General features: G+C 48.2%; 1 protein-coding gene across 2 annotated transcripts in view; it reads right to left on the bottom strand.

Annotated features, from left to right (window-relative positions):
• Nucleotides 1–411: 411 nt before the first annotated feature.
• hdac3 (histone deacetylase 3) overlaps nt 412–25,981 on the bottom strand; it is a 48,300-nt gene continuing 22,730 nt past the window's right edge. For both annotated transcript variants that reach the window (XM_067995949.1, XM_067995950.1), the window contains exons 10-15: nt 19,065–19,129; nt 16,566–16,655; nt 14,941–14,999; nt 6,704–6,783; nt 4,797–4,954; nt 412–2,196 (exon numbers count right to left, since the gene is read on the bottom strand). In XM_067995949.1, coding sequence (XP_067852050.1) covers nt 2,127–2,196; nt 4,797–4,954; nt 6,704–6,783; nt 14,941–14,999; nt 16,566–16,655; nt 19,065–19,129 — 522 coding nt within the window. In that variant the 3' untranslated portion in view covers nt 412–2,126. The remainder of the gene's footprint in view (nt 2,197–4,796; nt 4,955–6,703; nt 6,784–14,940; nt 15,000–16,565; nt 16,656–19,064; nt 19,130–25,981) is intronic.

Genomic DNA, 25,981 nt, shown 5'->3' with positions numbered 1-25,981 from the left:
TCTTCTTTTCCCCTCTTAAAGTGCAACTCCTGAAGTTAATCAGAAGGTACTGGGAACAGGGCAGGCGTGTGGGATTAGAACTTGGCCCAAATGGTTCACTAATGTCCTATAGGGGAAAAAAACTAGCACGCCAATCAGTTGGACAAATCTTTCTCAGGGCAACTAGAGATGGGCAATAAATGCTGACCCTGCCAGCAACACCCACATCCTGAGCATTTTTTGTTTGTATTTCAGCTTTCCAGTCTCTTTTCATTTGATTTAAAGCCATGCCAAATTCACACAAGACATCGCAATTATTTGGGAACAGGCTGGGATGGATCAGTAGGTCTTTCACTGCCTGTCATTTTTCAGATGCAAATTCTAAAAACATTTCAGGCAAACCGAGCTCTCAAAGGTTAAATTAAGCACAAGTATATACAAATCATTTTAATGTGAAAAATGCACTTTTTTTTGGAAAAGACAAAAGCAACTTTATGTACAAGGGCAGAACATTGGAGTAAATACACTATCAAGGGCTGGCCACGCTTTTATTGCTGAAAGATTTGAGGTTGATCAGAGTTTGCAGAATATACCAGATCAGAGTGATTCACTGTGCATTCCACCCAGCGTGAGGAACTTTGCTACAACCATTCCTTAAGATACAATACTGACACCAGCTGGAGTCTGTCTCACCCCAGGAATTACAGTTCAGATCTTGGCAAATTATGTTTTTATAGATTTGTTCTTTCAACATAATTCATTGTATGTAAATCGGGACGATTGAGAGCTGTGACAAGGTGCGTTATTTCAGGATTATTCTTGTCAAGTTTGATTGCGAGGTTCATTCAGTGTCAAATCTTGTCTGATTTAAACTCCTGTGAAACACCTTGGGACATTTTACTACATTAAAGGTGCTATATAAATGCAAGCTGTTGCTCTTTCTTTTATCTCCATTACCACAAAACATAAGAATTGTTTTTCTCAGCACTGAATCTGCTTCTAAACCTTTTAAAGCAAATGTTTTGATTTATTAACCCTGATTATGACCGATGCAATTCCAATCCCTCTGCACTTCCTCAGATGAGAGAACGGTTACTCACACACCTCTCGCAAACACTGCACACACAGTATAAAGAAACAAACTCCGATGCAGCAACTGGGTGATGTATTGGAGGGCAGTAAATAGGTGTGGGACTGCAATAAGAGCAATCACCTTGAGGAGAGGGGAGCGGGGGCAGAAAGGGGTCATGAGCTGCACGATTAACAACGTTCCACATATCCTGCAGCACAAGAACAGATTTCATACAAAAACAAAAAAATTACCCAAGAGGGCTGGTAATCTACAGGAAAAGTAACAGCATTAATAGTTTGAAGTATTGCAAGGACATAAGAGTGACATAAGCAGCCGGGGAGAGATGAGTAAACACTGTATTCGTTTCTCTGTGGCATAACTATATTGTGCTGAGGGCTCCAATCATCCTGACATTGCAGCTTGAAGGAGCAGCGATCATACTAACTGCCACATGTTACTGAAACTCCCCACAAGTTGCTGGTTATCAGGAGGAGGACTGATCCAGTGGTGTTGAAACACCCCACGAATTTCTACACTGACTGCACTTTCGCCCATCTCTCCGAACCCGTCTCCCGTCGATGTTTGGTGTCCGGTTTGGCCTCTCAAGCGATGTTTTGTTGCCTTAAAGGCGCTATAAAGATGCAGATGGCTTGCAGCCCCCATACCACTGGGTGCTGAGCAACTCCGACCAACAGCAAATCTCTCGTTGCCCCCCCCCCCCCCACCCCCCCAAGTTAAGCGAAGAAACCGGCTTCAGACATTTCAGGCTTATTTTTTTCTCGCACCAGAACGAAACACAAAAGGGAAACGGTGCTGGAGATGAGGAAATGCCTCTTCCGTTTCTGAACAGACACTGACCCCTGGCCAAGGAGCCACACTCGGAATCGGTTTCACCAGTACGGGGTGGGTGGTGGGGGGGTGGGGGAGGGGCCTTGCCCTCAGGGCCCCGCACAGCTCGAGAGACCCTATTAAAGTCGGTGTTGGTTTGTGACGGATCTGTTCACCAGTGCTGCGCCGTACCGTGCTCTGGTCAGTCCCGAGTGTCCGCGGCGCCGTACGACGGCCGATCTAGTCCTCATATTTCCACGTCACTCTCTTTGTCATTATCGTGGTCGCCGTCATAAAATTCATTCGCAGCCTCGGGCCTGCGGTGGGGGGAGAACGGGAATGATTTTAGGAACGGAACAGAAATTATTTCCTATTCCAACTTAATCTCTTTTTACAAATAAAGAATAAATATATATATATATATATTACACATACACACAAAAAATATAAGAACAGGAGGAGGCCATTCAGCCCATCGAGCCTGTTCCACCATGCAATTAGATCATGGCTGATCTGTATCTTAACTCCATTTACCCGCCATGGTTCCATATCCCTTAATAACCTTAACCAACAAAAATCGATCAATCTCAGTTTTGAATTGATCCCCAGTCTCAACAGCTTTTTTTTTTGGGGGGGGGGGGGGGGGGGGGGGAGGAGGAAGAGAGTTCCAGATTTCCACTCCCCTTTGTGTGAAGAAGTGCTTCCTGACATCACCCCTGAACGGCCTGGCTCTAATTTTAAGGATCTGCCCCCTTGTTCTGGACTCTCCCACCAGAGGGAATAGTTTCTCTCCATCCACCCTGAAGGTATATGAAGTGGCCGAGCAAACCTCTCAGTTTTATCAAACTGCGGTTCAAGAAGGCGGCCCACCATCACCTTCTCAAGGCAACTAGGGATGGAAATTATGCTGAACCTTTATAAATCCCTGGTCAGGCCTCAGCTGGAGTATTGTGTTCAATTCTGGGCACCGCACTTTAGAAGGATGTGAAGGCCTTAGAGAGGGCGCAGAGGAGATTTACTAGAATGGTTCCGGGGATGAGGGACTTCAGTTATGTGGAGAGACTGGAGAAGCTGGAATTGTTCTCCTGTCGAGCTGAGAAGGTTAAGGGGAGATTTAATAGAGGTGTTCAAAATCATGAGGGGTTTTGATGGAGTAGATAAAGAGAAACTGTTTCCAGTGGCAGAAGGGTCAGTAATCAGAGGACACAGATTTAACATAATTGGTAAAAGAACCAGACGGGAGATGAGGAGAAATGTTTTTTTACGCAGCGAGTTGTTATGATCTGGAATGCGCTGCCTGAAAGGGCGGTGGAAGCAGATTCAACAATAACTGTCAAAAGGGAATTGGATAAATACCTGAAAATGAAAAATGTGCAGGGCTATGGGGAAAGAGCAGGGGGAGTGGGACTAATTGGATAGCTCTTTCAAAGCACCAGCACAGGCACGATGGGCCGAATGGCCTCCTTCTGTGCTGCATCAGTCTATTCGGATGTGGTGAATTTGGATTTTCAGAAGGCCTTTGATAAAGTCCCACATAAGAGGTTAGAGTGTAAAATCAAAGCACATGGGATTGAGGGTAATATACTGGCATGGAGTGAAAATTGGTTAACAGACAGGAAACAGAGAGTAGGAATAAACGGGTCTTTTTAGGGTGGCAGGCAGTGACTAGTGGGGTACCGCAGGGATCAGTGCTTGGGCCCCAGCTATTCACAATATATATCAATGATTTGGATGAAGGAACCAAATGTGATATTTCCAAGTTTGCTGACGACACAAAACTAGGTGGGATCGTGAGTTGTGAGGAGGATGCAAAGAGGCTTCAAGGAGATTTAGACAAGTTGAGTGAGTGGGCAAATACATGGCAGATGCAGTATAATGTGGATAAATGTGAAGTTATCCACATCAGAAGGAAAAACAGAAAGGCAGAGTATTATTTAAATAGTGATAGATTGGGGAATGTTGATGTACAAAGGTGTCCTTGTACACCAGTCACTGAAAGCAAACATGCAAGTGCAGCAAGCAGTTCGGAAGGCAAATGGTATGTTGGCCTTCATTGCAAGAGGATTTGAGTACAGAGGCAAGGACGTCTTACTGCAGTAATACAGGGCCTTGGTGAGACCACACCTGGAGTATTGTGTGCAGTTTTGGTCTCCTTACCTAGGAAAGGATATACTAGCCATGGAGGGAGTGCAGCGAAGGTTCACCAGACTGATTCCTGGGATGGCAGGACTGTCGTATGAGGAGAGATTGGGTCGACTCGGCCTGTATTCACTCGAGTTTAGAAGAATGAGAGGGGATCTCATTGAAACATATAAAATTCTGACAGGGCTAGACAGACTGGATGCAGGGAGGATGTTTCCCCTGGCTGGGGGTCCAGAACGAGGGGTCACAGTCTCAGGATACGGGGTAGGACATTTAGGACTGAGATGAGGAGAAATTTCTTCACTCAGAGGGTGGTGAACCTGTAGAATTCTCTACCACAGAAGGCTGTGGAGGCCAAGTCACTGAATATATTTAAGGAGCTAGATAGATTTCTAGACACAAAAGGCATCAAGGGGTATGGGGAGAGAGCGGGAATATGGTATTGAGATAGAGGATCAGCCATGATCATATTGAATGGCAGAGCAGGCTCGAAGGGCTGAATGGCCTACTCCTGCTCCGATTTTCTATGTTTCTATTCTATAATACATTAAACATGCTTCCCAGGTTACTGACTCCACAACTCAATTACTCACTGGGTGAAACAGTTCTCCCTGACGCCCCTTCATTCTTCTAATTTCCTGACGTCCACTGGAACCTGAAGCGTTCACCACAACGAATGATTTACGCAGGCTAGGTTTGTTCCATTACTCCCCTCTCCCTGGCTAGCCCACCTCGAGGTCTCTGTTGCGCTGACCTCTGTGGTTGTGTGACGTACCTACTATAGTTGTCCTCTGACCCGCGCTCCTCGGGGTCGGGGTCGTCTGATCGCTCGTAGCTCAGTAAATCCGAAGGGACGTCGTGAATCTGGACGCTCGGCGCATGGTTCAACATCTTCAGGTTCTCAAAGATTGACTGCCTGATCTGATCCAGGTACTGAAACAGGAGTCAGGGAAACGTTACATTGAATCTTACAGCCCATCGCTTCCTGCATTCGGCCCATCGCCCCCTGCGCCCTTTCCCCATTCAGCCCATCGCCCCCTGCGCCCTTTCCCCATTCAGCCCATCGCCCCCTGCGCCCTTTCCCCATTTCAGCCCATCGACCCCTTTCCCCATTTCACCCATCGCCCCCTTTCCCCATTTCACCCATCGCCCCCTTTCCCCATTTCACCCATCGCCCCCTTTCACCCATCGCCCCCTTTCCCCATTTCACCCATCGCCCCCTTTCCCCATTTCACCCATCGCCCCCTTTCCCCATTTCACCCATCGCCCCCTTTCCCCATTTCACCCATCGCCCCCTTTCCCCATTTCACCCATCGCCCCCTTTCTCCATTTCACCCATCGCCCCCTTTCCCCATTTCACCCATCGTCCCTTTCTCCATTTCACCCATCGCCCCCTTTCCCCATTTCACCCATCGCCCCCTTTCCCCATTTCACCCATCGCCCCCTTTCCCCATCGCCCCCTTTCCCCATTTCACCCATCGTCCCCTTTCTCCATTTCACCCATCGTCCCCTGCACCCTTTCCCCATTTCACCCATCGTCCCCTTTCCCCATTTCACCCATCGCCCTTTTCCCCATTTCACCCATCGCCCTTTTCCCCATTTCACCCATCGCCCCCTGCACCCTTTCCCCATTTCGCCTATCGCCCCCTGCGCCTTTTCCCCATTTCACCCATCGCCCCCTGCGCCCTTTCCCCATTTCACCCATCGCCCCTTCCCCATTTCACCCATCGCCCCCTGCGCCCTTTCCCCATTTCACCCATCGACCCCATTCCCCATTTCGCCCATCGCCCCCTTTCCCCATTTCGCCCATCGCCCCCTTTCCCCCATCGCCCCCTTTCCCCATTTCGCCCATCGCCCCCTTTCCCCATCGCCCCCTTTCCCCATCGCCCCCTTTCCCCATCGCCCCCTTTCCCCATCGCCCCCTTTCCCCATCGCCCCCTTTCCCCATCGCCCCCTGCACCCTTTCCCCATTCGGCCCATCGCCCCCTTTCCCCATTTCGCCCATCGCCCCCTTTCCCCATTTCGCCCATCGCCCCCTGCACCCTTTCCCCATTCGGCCCATCGCCCCCTGCACCCTTTCCCATTTCATCCATCGCCCCCTGCGCCCTTTCCCCATTTCGCCCATCGCCCTTGTGCCCTCTCTCTGAAAGAGCTCTACCCTTAGGGCACAGTCGCAGGATAAGGGGTCGGCCATTTAAGACCGAAATGAGGAGGGTTGTAAATCTTTGGAATTCTCTACCCCGGAGGGCTGTGGATGCTGAGTCGTTGAATATGTTTGTATTTCTAGGTCTGGCTTGATTTTCATCAATGATACTTGGTGTTTATTACTTTTTTCTATGAATTTTGAATGCCATACCAGCCCCGGGAGTGTTTGATGGGACAGTGTAGAGGGAGCTTTACTCTGTATCTAACCCATGCTGTACCTGCCCTGGGAGTGTTTGATGGGACAGTGTAGAGGGAGCTTTACTCTGTATCTAACCCGTGCTGTACCTGCCCTGGGAACGGTTGATGGGACAGTGGCTGCCTGAAATGAACTGCTTCATTCTGCAGCACTAACATCCCTCAGCTCACCGAACATAAAATTCATAGAAAAAAGTAAGAAACATCAATTATTATTGATGAAAATAAAGCCGGATCTAGAAATACAAAGTGGTGTTGATCTTTTCGGAGCCCATGACTCACCTGCCTGGTGTTCTGGTTTTCGATCCTTGTGCTGACATCTGGGTGAAGTGTGAAGTCTGGAGCAAAGTACTCAAAGTATTCTGAGAAAAAGGAGGGTGTCCTCGAATTAATGTCATCGAGCTGGGAGACAGCATGGTACAGTCACATTCTCACACCTGGCTTAATGCTCAAAATTAATACAAAATCAGCCTTACACAGTGAAGGGACCACCAATAGAAACATAGAAAATAGGAGCAAGAGTAGGCCATTCGGCCCTGCTCCGCCATTCAAAATTATCATGGCTGATCGTCTAACTCAGTACCCTGTTCCCGCTTTTTCCCCATATCCCTTGATCCCTTCAGCATTAAGAAATATATCTATCTCCTTCTTGAATACATCTAATGACTTGGCCTCCACTGCCTTCTGTGGTAGAGAATTCCACAGGTTCACCACCCTCTGAGTGAAGAAATTTCTCCTCCTCTCGGTTATAAATGGCATACCCCGTATCCTGAGACTGTGACCCCTGGTTCTGGACTCCCCAGCCATCGGGAACATCCTCCCTGCATCTAGTCTGTCTAGTCCTGTTAGAATTTTGTGTGTTTCAATGAGATCACCTCTCATTCTTCTGAACTCTAGTGACCATAGGCCTAGTCGACCCAATCTCTCCTCATACGTCAGTCCTGTCATCCCCGGAATCAGTCTGGTAAACCTTCGTTGCACTCCCTCCATGGCAAGGACATCCTTCCTCAGATAAGGAGACCAAAACTGCACACAATACTCCAGATGTGGTTTCACCAAGGCCCCGTACAACTGCAGTAATACATCCCTGCTCCTGTACTCAAATCCTCTTGCAATGAAGGCCAACATACCATTCGCCTTCCTAACCGCTTGCTGCACCTGAATGCTCGCTTTCTGCGACTGTTAATTTTGCACACTAACCTCGTGTGGAACCTTATCAAAAGCCTTCTGAAAATCCAAATACACCACATCCACTAGTTCTCCCCTATCTATTCTACTAGTTACATCCTCAAAAAAACTCCAGTAGATATGTTAAGCATGATTTCCCTTTCATAAACCCATGCTGACTTTGTCCAATCCCGTTAATGCCCTCCAAGTGTTCTGTTATCACATCTTTTATAATCGACTAGCATTTTCCCCACTACTGATGTTAGGCTAACTGGTCTGTAATTCCCTGTTTTTTCTCTCCCTCCTTTTTTAAATAGTGGGGTTACATTTGCCACCCTCCAATCTGTAGGAACTGTTCCAGAGCCAAAGAATTTTGGAAGATGATCACCAATGCATCCACTATTTCCAGGGCCACTTCCTTTAGTACTCGGGGATGTAGATTATCAGGCCCTGGGGACTTGTCAGCCTTTAGCCCCATTAATTTCCCTAGCATTATTTTTTTAACTAATACTGGTTTCCTTCAGTTCCTCCCTCTCATTAGACCCTTGGTTCCCTAACATTTCTGGAAGGTTATTTGTGTCCTCTTTTGTGAAGACAGAACCAAAGTATGTGTTTAATTGTTCTGCCATTTCTTTGTTCCCCATTATAATTTCCCCCATTTCTGACTGTAAGGGACCTACATTTGTCTTCACTAATCTTTTTCGCTTGACATATTTATAGAAGCTTTTACAGTCAGTTTTTATGTTCCCTGCTAGTTTACTCTCATACTCTATTTTTCCCTCTTAATCAATCTCTTTGTCCTCCTTTGCTGAATTCTAAACTGCTCCCAATCCTCAGGCTTGCCACTTTTTCTGGCAATTTTATATGTATCCTCTTTGGATCTAATACTATCCCTAATTTCTTTTGTAAGCCACGATTGAGCCACCTTTCCTGTTTTATTTTTGCGCCAGACAGGAATGAATAATTGTTGTAATTCCTGCACACGTTCTTTAAATATTAGCCATTGCCTATCCACCATCATCCTTTTTAGTAAAGTTCCCCAATCTATCCAAGCCAACTCACACCTCATACTTTCGTAATTTCCTTTGTTTAGATTCAGGACCCTAGTTTCGGATTCAACTACTTTACTCTCCATCTTAATGAGGAATTCTATCATGTTATGGTCACTCTTCCCTAGGGGACCCCACACAACAAGATTGTTAATTAATCCTTTCTCATTGCACAATACCCAGTCTAGGATCGCCTGTTCTCTAGTTGGTTCCTCAACGTATTGGTCTAGAAAACCATCACGTACACACTCCAGGAATTCCTCCCCCACAGTATTATTGCTCATTTGGTTTGACCAATCTATATGTAGACTAAAGTCACCCATGATTATAGTTGTACCCTTCTTGCATGTGTCTCTAATTTCCTGTTTAATGCCCTCCCCTACATCTCCACTACTGTTTGGGGGCCTATAGACAACCCCCACCAACATTTTCTGCCCCTTGGTGTTTCTTAGCTCCACCCATACAGATTCCACATCGTGATTTTCCGAGCCAATATCCTTCCTCACTATTGCATTGATTTCCTCCTTTACTAACAACGCTACCCCACCTCCTTTCCCTTTTTGCCTGTCCTTCCTAAATATTGAATACCCCTGGATGTTCAGTTCCCATCCTTGGTCACCCTGCAGCCATGTCTCCGTAATCGCAATTATATCATAACCGTTAATATCTATCTGCGTTGTTAATTCATCTACCTTATTGTGAATGCTCCGCGCATTAAGACACAATGCCTTTAGACTTGCCTTTTTAAGATTGCTAGTCATCTTAGTATTATTTTGCACTATGGCCCTATTTGTTTTTTGCCCTTGTTTTCTCTGCCTTCCACTATTGCTTCTTCCCTTTCTGTCTTTTGTTTCTATCCTTGTTTCCCCCTCCTGTCTCCCTGCTCAGGTTCCCATCCCCCTGCCATTCTAGTTTAAACCTTCCCCAACAGCACTAGCAAACACCCCCGCGAGGACATTGGTCCCTGTCCTGCTCGGGTGTAACCCGTCCCGCTTGTACAGGTCCCACCTTCTCCAAAACCGGTCCCAATGTCCCAGGAATCTAAATCCCTCCCTCCTACACCATCCCTGCAGCCACGCATTCGTCTGGTCTATTTTCCTGTTCCTATACTCACTAGCACATGACATTGGTAGTAATCCTGAGATCACTACCTTTGAGATCCTGCTTTTTAATTTATCTCCTAACTCCTTAAATTCACCTTGCAGTACCTCATCCCTTTTTTTTAAACCTATGTTGTTGGTACCAATATGGACCACGACCTCCAGCTGTTCATCCTCCCCCTCCAGAATGTCCTGCAGCCGTTCCGTGACATCCTTGACCCCAGCACCAGGGAAGCAACATACCATCCTGGAGTCACATTTGCAGAAACGCCTATCTGTTCCCCTTACAATTGAATCCCCTATCACTATAGCCCTGCCACTCTTCTTCCTCCCCTCCTGTGCAGCAGAGCCACCCGTGGTGCCACGAACGTGGCTCTTGCTGCTTTCCCCTGATAAGCCATCTCCCCTAACAGTATCCAAAGTGGTATATCTGTTTGAGAGGGAGATGGCCCCAGGGGACTCCTGCTCTACCTGCCTAGTCCTTTTACTCTGCCTGGCGGTCACCCATTTCCTTTCTACCCTGCATAATCTTTACCTGCGGTGTGACCACCTCACTGAACGTGCTATCCACGATAATCTCAGCATCGCGGATGCTCCACTGCGAATTTACCCGTAGCTCCAGCTCCGAAATGCGGCTAGCCAGTAGCTGGACACACTTCCTGCACATGTGGTCGCTAGGGACACCGGTAGTGCCCATGACTTCCCACATAGTGCAGGAGGAGCAGCTCACAGGTGCGAGCTCTGCTGTCATGACTTGCCTTAGATTTACACTGCGTTCACCTCTCGGACTCTCCTCCCACTCTCGGGACTCTCCTTTTACACTGCGTTCAATAGTGGGCACAGTGGGAAGAATCAGGGCCGCCCCAAACCCAGAACTGGGTTCACTTCGACTCATAACTCCCACTGACCTAAAGTGCCTTCAGTCTTTATACTGAGTGTGAATGGGTTCCCATTTTACTGAATTACACTCCTGGTTCAATAAAGGCATCAAGATGGGTTATATGCGAGGTAAGAAAAAAACAGCACAACAGTTTACAACTAGTGACTTGAACTGGTGGATAACAGCACAGTTTATACTAGTGAGTTATACTGGTGAATAGCTGCACAACAGTTTACACTGGTGTACAGAATCAGTTTGATGACTCTCTTGAACAACAATCCCCACCCAAAAAGTTTCTGAATAATAAATTTATCGTTTGGCCTTCGATGTGACGTTTTTAATTCAGTGTGGGCGTCACTGGCAAGGCCGGCATTTATTGCCCATCCCGAGTTGCTCTGGGAAAGTGGTGGGACCTCCTTTTGATTGTGAGTGATTTTACAACGAATTGCATGGTCGGCCATTTCAGAGGGCAGTCAAGAGTTAACAGTATAGGATGGGACTGGAATCACACGTGGCCCAGACCAGGTTTGGGGGGTCACGCTGCGGGGGCCCGACCGGGGTTATTCCGTGTCTTGGAGAACATTAGCTACCCAGTTGGTTTTTTTTTAAAAACGCCAATCTGGCAGCTTTTATGATCATTTTTTCTGCTGAAGTCAATTTCACAATTTGCCACGGTGGGATTTGAGTTCGCCACCTCTGGGATGCCAAGATCATTCCATGACCATGCCTGCTTTCATTGCAAACAATTTTACAACACCAAGTTATAGTCCAACGATTTTATTTTTAATCCCACAAGCTTTCGGGGGCTTTCCCCTTCCACAGGCGGTGTGGAAATGACAGTTTCGAATCCTTCGCATTTTAAGATCACATAACAATGCCTGGTGATTACTGCCCGTTGCCAAGGCAATCACAGTGAGCAGACAGAAAGGTGTCACCTAAAAGGCCACTGAAAATACAACCCCCCAAGAAAAAAAAAGAGAGAGACAGAACGAAGACAGTCAATGACCCGTTATATTAAAAACAGACAACATTTGTTCGCTGGTGGGGTTACGTGTAGTGTGACATGAACCCAAGATCCCGGTTGAGGCCGTCCTCATGGGTGCGGAACTTGGCTATTAATTTCTGCTCGACGATTTTGCGTTGTCGTGTGTCTCGAAGGCCGCCTTGGAGTATGTTTACCCGAAGGTCGGTGGCTGAATGTCCATGACTGCTGAAGTGTTCCCCGACAGGGAGAGAACCCTCCTGTTTGGCGATTGTTGCGCGGTGTCCGTTCATCCGTTGTCGCAGCGTCTGCATGGTCTCGCCAATGTACCATGCTCTGGGGCATCCTTTCCTGCAACGTATGAGGTAGACAACGTTGGCCGAGTCACAGGAGTATGAACCGTGCACCTGGTGGGTGGTGTCCTCTCGTGTGATGGTGGTATCTGTGTCGATGATCTGGCATGTCTTGCAGAGGTTACCGTGGCAGGGTTGTGTGGTGTCGTGGACGCTGTTCTCCTGAAGGCTGGGTAATTTGCTACGAACGATGGTTTGTTTGAGGTTGGGTGGCTGTTTAAAGGCGAGTAGTGGAGGTGTGGGGATGGCCATAGCGAGGTGTTCGTCATCATTGATGACATGTTGAAGGCTGCGGAGAACATGGCGTAGTTTCTCCGCTCCGGGGAAGTACTGGACGACGAAGGGTACTCTGTTGGTTGCGTCCCGTGTTAGTCTTCTGAGGAGGTCTATGCGATTTTTCGCTGTGGCCCGTCGGAACTGTCGATCGATGAGTCGAGCATCATATCCCGTTCTTACTAGGGCATCTTTCAGCGTCTGTAGGTGTCCATCGCGTTCCTCCTCGTCTGAGCAGACCCTGTGTATTCGCAGGGCCTGTCCATAGGGGATGGCCTCTTTGACGTGGTTAGGGTGGAAGCTGGAAAAGTGGAGCATTGTGAGATTGTCTGTGGGCTTGCGGTAGAGTGAGGTGCTGAGGTGCCCGTCTTTGATGGAGATTCGTGTGTCCAAGAAAGAAACTGATTCTGAGGAGTAGTCCATGGTGAGCTTGATGGTGGGATGGAACTTGTTGATGTTATCGTGTAGTCTCTTTAGTGATTCCTCACCGTGTGTCCATAGAAAGAAAATGTCGTCGATGTATCTGGTGTATAGTGTTGGTTGGAGGTCCTGTGCAGTGAAGAAGTCCTGCTCCAACTTGTGCATGAAAATGTTGGCGTATTGGGGTGCGAATTTGGTCCCCATGGCTGTTCCGTGTGTTTGGGTAAAGAACTGGTTATTGAAGGTGAAGACATTGTGATCCAGGATGAAGCGGATGAGTTGTAGGATGGCGTCTGGAGATTGGCTGTTGTTGGTGTTGAGTATTGATGCTGTCGCAGCGATGCCGTCATCGTGGGGGATACTGGTGTATAGTGCCGAGACGTCCATCGTGGTGAGAAGTGTTCCTGGTTCAACAGGTCCGTGGGTACTGAGTTTTTGTAGAAAGTCTGTAGTGTCGCGACAGAAGCTGGGGGTTCCCTGCACGATGGGTTTCAGGATGCCCTCGATGTATCCAGAGAGGTTCTCACACAGGGTTCCATTGCCTGATACGATAGGACGTCCGGGTGTGTTGGCTTTGTGTATCTTTGGGAGGCAGTAGAAGTCTCCCACGCGGGGAGTACGTGGGATGAGAGTGCGTAGGATGTTTTGAAGGTCTGGATCGAAGGTCTTGATCAGTTTGTTGAGCTGATGGGTGTGTTCTTTGGTCGGATCTGCGGGTAACCGTCTGTAGTGTTCCTGGTTGTCCAGTTGTCGGTATGCTTCTTTGCAATAGTCCGTTCTGTTCTGTATGACGATGGCTCCTCCTTTGTCCGCTGGTTTGATGACGATGTTGCGGTTGGTCTTGAGAGCTTTGATGGCGTTGCGTTGTGCTCGGGTGACTACTCCTCAGAATCAGTTTCTTTCTTGGACACACGAATCTCCATCAAAGACGGGCACCTCAGCACCTCACTCTACCGCAAGCCCACGGACAATTTCACAATGCTCCACTTTTCCAGCTTCCACCCTAACCACGTCAAAGAGGCCATCCCCTATGGACAGGCCCTGCGAATACACAGGGTCTGCTCAGACGAGGAGGAACGCGATGGACACCTACAGACGCTGAAAGACGCCCTAGTAAGAACGGGATATGATGCTCGACTCATCGATCGACAGTTCCGACGGGCCACAGCGAAAAATCGCGTAGACCTCCTCAGAAGACAAACACGGGACACAACCAACAGAGTACCCTTCGTCGTCCAGTACTTCCCCAGAGCGGAGAAACTACGCCATGTTCTCCGCAGCCTTCAACATGTCATCAATGATGACGAACACCTCGCTATGGCCATCCCCACACCTCCACTACTCGCCTTTAAACAGCCACCCAACCTCAAACAAACCATCGTTCGCAGCAAATTACCCAGCCTTCAGGAGAACAGCGTCCACGACACCACACAACCCTGCCACGGTAACCTCTGCAAGACATGCCAGATCATCGACACAGATACCACCATCACACGAGAGGACACCACCCACCAGGTGCACGGTTCATACTCCTGTGACTCGGCCAACGTTGTCTACCTCATACGTTGCAGGAAAGGATGCCCCAGAGCATGGTACATTGGCGAGACCATGCAGACACTGCGACAACGGATGAACGGACACCGCGCAACAATCGCCAAACAGGAGGGTTCTCTCCCTGTCGGGGAACGCTTCAGCAGTCATGGACATTCAGCCACCGACCTTCGGGTAAACATACTCCAAGGCGGCCTTCGAGACACACGACAACGCAAAATCGTCGAGCAGAAATTAATAGCCAAGTTCCGCACCCATGAGGACGGCCTCAACCTGGATCTTGGGTTCATGTCACACTACACGTAACCCCACCAGCGAACAAATGTTATCTGTTTTTAATATAACGGGTCATTGACTGTCTTCGTTCTGTCTCTCTCTTTTTTTTCTTGGGGGGGGTTGTATATTCAGTGGCCTTTTAGATGACACCTTTCTGTCTGCTCACTGTGATTGCCTTGGCAATGGGCAGTAATCACCAGGCATTGTTATGTGATCTTAAAATGCGAAGGATTCGAAACTGTCATTTCCACACCGCCTGTGGAAGGGGAAAGCCCCCGAAAGCTTGTGGGATTAAAAATAAAATCGTTGGACTATAACTTGGTGTTGTAAAATTGTTTACAATTGTTAACCCCAGTCCATCACCGGCATCTCCACATCATGCTTTCATTGCGTAAAGGAAATTATATTGTTCCTTTCGATACGCCAAGTCCCACAGACAAAGAACCTGCAGTTTGAAAATTAACTCACCATTATAAGGCAGCTCATCGCTTATCTCTTCTTCAACAAGCAACGAGGTTTCGAAAGTCCTACGAGAGACATTAAACAATAAATCGGATTCCATTTTGCCCACAGCTCATAAACTGACCTATTCCCAAAAACGCGCGTTCCCAATGATATTCAGTTTGTTTTTTGCTTATTTTCTTCCCTCCTCTCTATTGCTGGAATATGGGATTAGAGTAGACAGGGCTTGATGGCCGGCACGGACACGATGGGCCGAAGGGCCTCTATCCGTGCTGTATAACTCTATGACTCTACTGAAGGCATCTACTCCTTGCTGTGGCATGATTACACAGGGGCTGGCTATCCTTAACCAAGGGTGTCGTGAACAGTGGATTCTAAAAGGCTATTCCCCATGGGGGGGAAGGCACTACAGCCGAGCCCTGTCGTATCCTATCCTCATCTTACATTCACACACATTTCCAGCAGGACGCACTGGATAGTGATCTAGAACAGACTGATTTCCTCTCCTGATGCCGAGACCAACTGTAGCAGCTCAACAGTTCATTGAATCTTACAGCACGAAAGGAGGTCATTCGGCCCATCGCCCCTGTGCCGGCTCTTTGAAAGAACTTTCCAATTAGTCCCACTCTCCTGCTCTTTCCCCACAGCCCTGCAAATTTTTCCCCTTCAAGTATTTATCCAATTCCCTTTTGAAAGTTACTATTCAATCTGCTTCCACCGCCCTTTCAGGCAGCGCATTCCAGATCATAGCAACTCACTGCTTAAAAAAAATTCTCATCTCCCCTCTGATTCTTCTGCCAATTATCTTAAATCTGTGTCCTCTGGTTACCGACACTCCTGCCACTGGAAACAGTTTCTCCTTACTTACTCTATCAAAACTCATGATTTTGAACACCTCTATCAAATCTCCCCTTAACCTTCTCTGCTCTAAGGAGAACAACCCCAGTTTCTCCATGGAACTAAAGTCCCTCTTCCCTGGAACCATTCTGGTAAATCTCCTCTGCACCTTCTCTAAGGCACTGGTTGAGTTCCGATCACTGAGCACAGACAGGGGGATCAAGACCGAAACATTCTACTCTGCACGATCCAGCTACACACTGCCTTCACCAGCTGGGCTTCTGGGGAGCTTGCATCTCTTCTAATGCCATGTAACAGCAACTTGGCAGTCACATGTATCTACCTCATCCAAAAAAAATCTATCGGCCTCAATTTTGAAATTTTCAATTGACCCCCAGCCTCAACAGCTTTTTGGGGGAGAGAGTTCCAGATTTCCACTCCCCTTTGTATGAAGAAGTGCTTCCTGACATCACCCCTGAACGGCCTGGCTCTAATTTTAAGGTTATGTGCTCTTGTTCTGGACTCCCCCCACCAGAGGAAATAGTTTCTCTCTATCTACCCTATCAAATCCTTTAATCATCTTAAACACTTCAATTCGATCACCCCTTAATCTTCTAAACTCGAGGGAATACAAGAATAGTCTATGCAACCTGTCCTCATAATTTAACCCTTTTAGCCCCGGTGCTAATTAATTACTTTCCAGTTCCCCTCAATATCTCTTCCTCAGATCTCTCCAATGCTCACTTGCTGCCGACTGCCCTTAACTCTGAGCTCTCACATTGCCGCCCACTCACCAGCATCTGGCAACATTGCGGACGGTGTAGCCCCCACCTCCCATTACCAGCAGAGGGATGTTGAAGCTTTTCACAAACTCTACACAGTCCCTGCAAAAAGAAAAAAAGTCACATTAATCCTGGACAAGCTCTCACTCAGTCCTCAGCTAGTGACGTTTCAGGATTCTTCAGGAACAAAGGAACAGGAGGAGGCCATTCAGCCTCTCGAGCCTGTTCCACCATTCAATTGGAATCATGGCTGATCTGTATCTTAACTCCATCTACCCCCACTTGGCTCCGTAACCGTTAATACCTTTACCCAACAAAAATCTATCAATCTCAGTTTTGAAATTTTCAATTGACCCCCAATCTCAACAGCTTTTTTTCAAGCAAAGAATCTAGACACGAGTTATTTTAAAATATTTTGAGTTAAAGCTTGCTTGAAAGGGGTTAGTTTCACAAGACATCCCCATACTAGACTGGTGAATCTGAAGTCAGACCAAAGGCGGTTAACATGCTAATCGGAAGTTGTTTCCCCCAGAGTCCAAAGGCTAAGCAATCGAACAGTCAGGAGTAAAGCAGAATATTATACACTCAACAAGGCAGGCTGGCTTTTGGAAATAGGATGCTGTAGAGGCTGTCACTCAGAAAAAGGCTGTGAGGTGAGATGGTTCTACCCAGGGACTGTGGAAGAGAAGGCCGAAGGGCAATTCTGTTTCAGCCAAGCGTCAGCTTTGGTCCAGTGGGTAGCACTCTCGCCTCGGAGTCAGAAGGTCGTGGGTTCAAGTCCCACTCCAGAGACTTGAGCACAAAATCTAGGCTGACACTCCAGTGTAGTACTGAGGGAGTGCTGCACCGTCAGAGTGTGTACCATCCACAGGATGCACTGCAGCAACTCGCCAAGGCTTCTTCGACAGCACCTCCCAAACCCGCGACCTCTACCACCTAGAAGGACAAGGGCAGCAGGCACATGGGAACACCACCACCTGCACGTTCCCCTCCAAGTCACACACCATCCTGACTTGGAAATATATCACCGTTCCTTCATCGTCGCTGGGTCAAAATCCTGGAACTCCCTTCCTAACAGCACTGTGGGAGAACCTTCACCATACGGACTGCAGCGGTTCAAGAAGGCGGCTCACCACCACCTTCTCAAGGGCAATTAGGGACGGGCAATAAATGCCGGCCTCGCCAGCGACGCCCGCATCCCATGAACGAATAAAAAAAAACTAGCAAACACCCTCGCAAGGACATCGGTCCCGGTCCTGCTCAGGTGTTACCCGTCCCGCCTTCCCCAAAACTGGTCCCAATGTCCCAGGAATCTAAATCCCTCCCTCCTACACCATCCCTGCAGCCATGCATTCATCTGGTCTATTCTCCTGTTCCTATACTCACTAGCACGTGACACTGGTAGTAATCCTGAGATCACTACCTTTGAGGTCCTGCTTTTTAATTTATCTCCTAACTCCTTAAATTCACCTTGCAGTTGATACCGATATGGACCACGACCTCTGGCTGTTCACCATCCCCCTCCAGAATGCCCTGCAGCCGTTCCGTGACATCCTTAACCCTTGCGCCAGGGAGGCATCATACCATCCTGGAGTCACGTTTGCGGCCGCAGAAACGCCTATCTGTTCCCTTTACAATTGAATCCCCTATCACTATAGCTCTGCCACTCTTATTCCTCCCCTCCTGTGCAGCAGAGCCACCCGTGAACGAATTAAAAAAAAGGTGCCATCTTTTAGATGAGATGTTAAACCGAGGCCCGGTTGCCCTCGCAGGTGAATGTAAAAGATCCCATGGCCACTATTGCGAAGAAGAGTTTGTCCTGGGGCCAATATTTATCCCTCAACCAAAATCACAAACAGATTATCCGGTCATTATCTCATTGCTGTTTACGGGACCTTGCTGTGCGCAAATTGGCTGCCGCGTTTCCCACGCTTCAAATTGGCTGCCGCGTTTCCCACGCTTCAAAAAGTACTTCATTGGCTGTGAAGCTCTTTGGAATGTCCTGAGGTTGTGGAAGGTGCTATATAAATGCAAGTCTTTCTTTAATCTGCATCCTCTGCCCTCGGATTGCTATCCTGGGATGGCTGAGTGCACAGCAGTAACGGCACACCATAATACCCAGGGAGGCACAGTGTTCGTTATCGAGGTGAGGGACGGCCATGCTGAGCAATGGAACTTTTTTCAACACTGCCAACCGGTGCAACATAGGAACAGGTGAAAATAGACCAACATCCATCTAGTTCACCATCTACCATCCTGGGAGTCGCCTGATACCATAATGGAGTTATTGACTAATTATAGTAATCAATCTCCATCAATCAGTTTACAACAGACCCAGACAGGAGGCGAGGAAAACCCCCAGTGGTGGAGAGTTTTGGGAACCATAGGTCCAAAGTCACCTGTGTCGGCATAAGTGCTGCCACGTTAGGTCAGGCGAAGAAAGGTCCCTTTACTATATAAACCACGAAATACCAAAACAAGAAAGGTTTATGCAGAAAGCTGTTATGTTACCCGTGTCCTTTTATACTGAGGTTGAAGCAACCGAGACGATCGCAGCCCAGCGAATCCGCACCACACTGGAATAAAGAAATAAACAGCGTCAGACCTAAATGCACGAAGCAATCTCAGCAAATCAGAATCACTGGAGTCCCCAACAGCTCATTGGACAAATGCACCACCCTTCGTGGTACTATGCCACACAGGCCAGGAAGGTACTAGATTCTCCTCCTGTCTGTGCCAGGTTAGCTGATCTTAGTTGGAGTAACAGTTGGTTTCAGTGCCCCTGGGCTAGGGATTAGGGGAGATGACATGTGGAAATATATCGCCGTTCCTTCATCGTCGCTGGGTCAAAATCCTGGAACTCCCTATGCAGCAGCACTGTAGGAGAACCTTCACCACACGGACTGCAGCGGTTCAAGAAGGCGGCTCACCACCATCACCTTCTCAAGGAGCAACTAGGGATGGGCAATAAATGCTGGCCTTGCCAGCGACGTCTATATTGCAAGAATGAATTTTTAAAAACAAAATCAGCAAGGGCTCTTCTCATTCCTGTGTCCTCTCTCTGTCGCAAAGTGTATTTGGGAATGTCGGGAGAGGACAGGTCAGCTGTGATGCCTCCTGTGGCGAACGACCACATCCCCGGAGTCACACCACAGCAAAGGTCAGTGCCGTCAAAACTTTTTGGGGAAATACATTGAATCAAATAAACAGATTAATAAAATCTTTCAAAAGGGAATTGGATATATATATACTCGAAAAGGAATGTGCAGGGCTATGGGGAAAGAGCAGGGGCTAATTGGATAGCTCTTTCAAAGAGCTGGCACAGGCATGATGGGCCGAATGGCCTCCTTCTGTGCTGTAAGATTCTATGATCTCAATCTGACTAGTCAGCAAAAGGGATTAATCTGCTTTAATTCCTGCATTCCTAGAGGTACAGAAGGAGCACTCAATCACAGAAACCAGTGTTGAATCAAGAGTGCTTTGTACAAATGGTGCAATCAATATTCCAGCACACGTTACAGGAACAGAATTGTCAGTAGTAGGTCCCTCATTCCAACATAAAACAGGCTGGCAACAAGTTAACGGTTATAAGGAACAGCATTAGGCAACTTTCTTTTTAAACTGAGAAATCTACATGAAGGGCCAAAGCTCTTGGTGCAGGTTATCACTGGGGTTTTAAAAGCGTGTGGATTGTTGGAGGAAGGGAAGACTGAGGGAGGGGAGGAGTTCCCCAGTTTGGAGGGGAGACTGAGGGAGGGGAGGAGTTCCCCAGTTTGGAGGGGAGACTGAGGGAGGGGAGGAGTTCCCCAGTTTGGAGGGGAGACTGAGGGAGGGGAGGAGTTCCCCAGTTTGGAGGGGAGACTGAGGGAGGGGAGGAGTTCCCCAGTTTGGAGGGGAGGCTGAGGGAGGGGAGGAGTTCCCCAGTTTGGAGGGGAGGCTGAGGGAGGGGAGACTGAGGGAGGGGAGGAGTTCCCCAGTTTGGAGGGGAGACTGAGGGAGGGGAGGAGTTCCCCAGTTTGGAGGGGAGACTGAGGGAGGGGAGGAGTTCCCCAGTTTGGAGGGGAGACTGAGGGAGGGGAGGAGTTCCCCAGTTTGGAGGGGAGGCTGAGGGAGGGGAGGAGTTCCCCAGTTTGGAGGGGAGACTGAGGGAGGGGAGGAGTTCCCCAGTTTGGAGGGGAGGCTGAGGGAGGGGAGGAGTTCCCCAGTTTGGAGGGGAGATTGTGGAAAGAACGAGTTAGAGTAGGAGACAGGACAACAATTACAGCACATCTCAGTTGACAGGAACACCAAATTTTCAGGATTGCCCTAGGCCTGCAATATTTTAAAATCAAAGATTCCTCCCAAAACACAATGGTGAAACCTCACTAACCCGCTAGGCTGGAGGAGAATTCCAGGCCAAACAAATGCCTTAAACTTGAGTCAAACCTGGATTAGATTAGTTCCACATCGAGCTAAAATCCCATTCCCTTGCTATTCTCCTATTTTCCTCAAGTGTTTATCTAATTACCTATTAAATACTTGACTAACTGCTCCCACAGCCACTATTGGTTATTACACATTCTAATAACCATTTGTGCGCAAAAAAATTATTCTAACCCCGTTCCTCCCCTTTATACTAAACCCTTTTGACCCACAATGACATTCACAATTCAGTTAGAATCTCTTTTATGGATTTGATGTTTTGTTTCTGCTATTTTCCAAAGTGGGCTGTCCTCACCCCAGGTTCCTGCATTCTCAGTATAGTCCCTCAGCTTGTACAGGAGATCAGAAGATGCTTTACGAGCATTGTTAGAGATTAGGATTGAGAATCAACTTTACATGAAAGAATCACTGACACTGCTTTCAATTTATTAGTTCCATAGTTAAAATCGTAGAACTAAAAAACCTGCAAATCATAGAATCATTCAGCCCATCGTGTCCACACCGGCTGAAAATGAGCCACCGAGCCTAATCCCACTTTCCAGCACTTGGTCCGTAGCCCTGCAGGTTACGGCTCTTCAGGTGCACATCCAGGTACTTTTTTAATGAGTTGAGGGTTTCTGCCTCCATCGCCCTCTCAGGCAGTGAGTTCCAGACTCCCACCACCCTCTGGGTGAAAACATTTCTCCTCAGCTCCCCTCTAATCCTTCTACCAATCACTTTAAATCTATGCCCTCTGGTTATTGACCTCTCCGCTAAGGGAAATAGGTCCTCCCTATCCACTCTGTCTGGGCCCCTCATAATTTTGTATACCTCAATCAAATCTCCCCTCAGCCTCCTTTGTTCCAATGAGGACAACCCCAGCCTATCCAATCTTTCCTCATAGCTAAAATTCTCCAGTCCTGGCAACATCCTCGTAAATCTCCTCTGTACCCTCTCCAGTGCAATTACATCTTTCCTGTAATGTGGTGACCAGAACTGTGCATAGTACTCAAGCTGTGGCCTAACCAGTGTTTTATACAATTCCAGCATAACATCCCTGCTCTTATATTCTATGCTTCGGCTAATAAAGGAAAGTATTCCATATGCCTTCTTAACCACCTTATCTACCTGTCCTGCTACCTTCAGGGATCTGTGGACATGCACTCCAAGGTCCCTCACTTCCTCTACACCTCTCAGTATCCTCCTATTTATTGTATATTCCCTTGCCTTGTTTGCCCTCCCCAAATGCATTACTTTACACTTCTCCAGTTTGAACTCCATTTGCCACTTTTCTGCCCACCTGACCAGTCCATTGATATCTTCCTGCAGTCTACAGCTTTCCTATCAACCACACGGCCAATTTTTGTATCATCTGCAAACTTCTTAATTATACCCCCTACATTTAAGTCCAAATCATTTATATCCCAAAAAGCAAGGGACCTAGTACTGAGCCCTGCGAAACCCCTCATGAAACAGCCTTCCAGTCATAAAAACACCCATCAAGCATTACCCTTTGCTTCCTGCCACTGAGCCAATTTTGGATCCAACTTGCCACTCTCCCTTGGATCCCATGGGCTTGTACTTTGATCAGTCTGCCATGTCCAGTAACATAACCACTATGCTACCATCGGGTACGGTAGCATAGTGGTTATGTTACTGGACTAATAATCCAGAGGCCTGGACGAAAATCCAGAGTCATGAGTTCAAATCCCGCCACGGCAGCTGGCGAATTTAAATTCAATTAATTAATTAAATTCAATTAATTAAATAAAATCTGGAATTAAAATACTAGTATCAGTAATAGTGGCCATGAAACGACCGGATTGTCGTAAAAACCCATCTGGTTCACTAATGTCCTTTAGGGAAGGAAACCTGCCGTCCTTACCCGGTCTGGCCTATATGTGACTCCAGACCCACAGCAATGTGGTTGATTCTTAATTGCCCTCTGAAATGGCCTAGCAAGCCACTCAGTTGTAAAATCTCGCTACGAAAAGTCATAATAAGAATAAAACCGGACAGACCACCCGGCATCGGACCACCAGGCACCGGACACGACAACGGCAAAACACCAAGCCCAGTCGACCCTGCAAGGTCCTCCTTACTAACATCTGGGGACTTGTGCCAAAATTGGGAGAGCTGTCCCACAGACTAGTCAAGCAACAGCCTGACATAGCCATACTCACAGAATCATACCTTTCAGCCAACGTCCCAGACTCTTCCATCACCATCCGCTGGTGGGTCTGTCCTGCCGGTGGGACAGGACATACCCAGGGATGGTGGTACAGTGATGTACAGTCAGGAGGGAGCAGCCCTGGGAGTCCTCAACATTGACTCTGGACCCCATGAAATCTCATGGCATCAGGTCAAACACGGGCAAGGAAACCTCCTGCTGATTACCACCTACCGTCCTCCCTCAGCTGATGAATCAGTCCTCCTCCATGTTGAGCACCACTTGGAGGAAGCACTGAGGGTAGCAAGGGCACAAAATGTACTCTGGGTGGGGGACTTCAATGTCCATCACCAAGAGTGGCTCGGGAGCACCACTACTGACCGAGCTGGCCGGGTCCTGAAGGACATAGCTGCTAGACTGGGCCTGCGGCAGGTGGTGAGCGAACCAACATGAGGGAAAAACTTACTTGACCTCGTCCTCACCAATCTACCTGTCGCAAATGCATCTGTCCATGACAGTATTGGTGGGAGTGACCACCGCACAGTCCTCGTGGAGATGAAGTCCCGTCTTCGCACTGAGGACACCATCCAACATGTTGTGTGGCACGACCACTGTGCTAAATGCAGTCCTGCCACATCCAGTCGTGAATGGTGGTGGACAATTAAACAACTAACGGGAGGAGGAGGCTCTGCGAACATCCCCATCCTCAATGATGGCGGAGTCCAGCACGTGAGTGCAAAAGACAAGGCTGAAGCGTTTGCAACCATCTTCAGCCAGAAGTGCCGAGTGGACGATCCATCTCGGCCTCCTCCCGATATCCCCACCATCACAGAAGCCAGTCTTCGGCCAATTCGATTCACTCCACGGGATATCAAGAAACGGCTGAGTGCACTGGATACAGCAAAGGCTATGGGCCCCGACAACATCCCAGCTGTAGTGCTGAAGACTTGTGCTCCAGAACTAGCTGCGCCTCTAGCCAAGCTGTTCCAGTAGAGCTACAACACTGGCATCTACCCGACAATGTGGAAAATTGCCCAGGTATGTCCTGTCCACAAAAAGCAGGACAAATCCAATCCGGCCAATTACCGCCCCATCAGTCCACTCTCAATCATCAGCAAAGTGATGGAAGGTGTCGTCGACAGTGCTATCAAGCGGCACTTACTCACCAATAACCTACTCACCGATGCTCAGTTTGGGTTCCGCCAGGACCACTCGGCTCCAGACCTCATTACAGCGTTGGTCCAAACATGGATAAAAGAGCTGAATTCCAGAGGTGAGGTGAGAGTGACTGCCCTTGACATCAAGGCAGCATTTGACCGAGTGTGGCACCAAGGAGCACTAGTAAAATTGAAGTCAATGGGAATCAGGGGGAAAACTCTCCAGTGGCTGGAGTTATACTAGCACAAAGGAAGATGGTAGTGGTTGTTGGAGGCCAATCATCTCAGCCCCAGGACATTGCTGCAGGAGTTCCTCAGGGCAGTGTCCTCGGCCCAACCATCTTCAGCTGCTTCATCAATGACCTTCCCTCCATCATAAGGTCAGAAATGGGGATGTTCGCTGATGACTGCACAGTGTTCAGTTCCATTCGCAACCACTCAAATAATGAAGCAGTCCAAGCCCGCATGCAGCAAGACCTGGACAACATCCAGGCTTGGGCTCATAAGTGGCAAGTAACATTCGCGCCAGATAAGTGCCAGGCAATGACCATCTCCAACAAGAGAGAGTCTAACCACCTCCCCCTGACATTCAACGGCATTACCATCACCGAATCCCCCAACATCAACATCCTGGGGGTCACCGTTGACCAGAAACTTAACTGGACCAGCCATATAAATACTGTGGCTACGAGAGCAGGTCAGAGGCTGGGTATTCTGCGGCGAGTGACTCACCTCCTGACTCCCCAAAGCCTTTCCACCATCGACAAGGCACAAGTCAGGAGTGTGATGGAGTACTCTCCACTTGCTTGGATGAGTGCAGCTCCAACAACACTCAAGAAGCTCGACACCATCCAAGATAAAGCAGCCCACTTGATTGGCACCCCATCCACTACACTAAACATTCACTCCCTTCACCACCGGCGCACTGTGGCTGCAGTGTGTACCATCCACAGGATGCACTGCAGCAACTCGCCAAGGCTTCTTCGACAGCACCTCCCAAACCTGCGACCTCTACCACCTAGAAGGACAAGAGCAGCAGGCACATGGGAACAACACCACCTGCACGTTCCCCTCCAAGTCACACACCATCCCGACTTGGAAATATATCGCCGTTCCTTCATTGTCGCTGGGTCAAAATCCTGGAACTCCCTTCCTAACAGCACTGTGGGAGAACCGTCACCACACGGACTGCAGCGGTTGAAGAAGGCGGCTCACCACCACCTTCTCGAGGGCAATTAGGGATGGGCAATAAATGCTGGCCTCGCCAGCGACGCCCACATTCCGTGAACGAATAAAAAAAACATGTGAGGCCTTGTCAAAAGCTTTGTTATAATCCAAGTAGACTATATCAAATGCACTACCCTCATCGACCCTCCTTGTTACCTTCTCAAAAAATTCAATCAAGTTAGTCAGACACGACCTCCCCTTAACAAATCCGTGCTGACTGTTCTTGATTAGTCCGTGCCTTTCTAAGTGACAGTTTATGCTGTCCCTCAGAACTGATTCCAATAATTTGCCCACCACAGAGGTTAGACTGACTGGCTTGTGTTTACTTGGTCGATCCCTCACTCCCTTTTTAAACAATGGTACAACGTTAGCAGTCCTCCAATCCTCCGGCATCGCGTCTGTATCCAGTGAGGATTGGAAAATGATGGTCAGAGCCTCCACTATTTCCTCCCTTGTTTCTCTTAATAGCCTGG

The sequence above is a fragment of the Heptranchias perlo genome, chromosome 14 (genome assembly GCF_035084215.1).
Source record: "Heptranchias perlo isolate sHepPer1 chromosome 14, sHepPer1.hap1, whole genome shotgun sequence".
Lineage (NCBI taxonomy): Eukaryota > Metazoa > Chordata > Chondrichthyes > Hexanchiformes > Hexanchidae > Heptranchias > Heptranchias perlo.
This window is presented reverse-complemented; position numbering and strand designations above follow the sequence as displayed.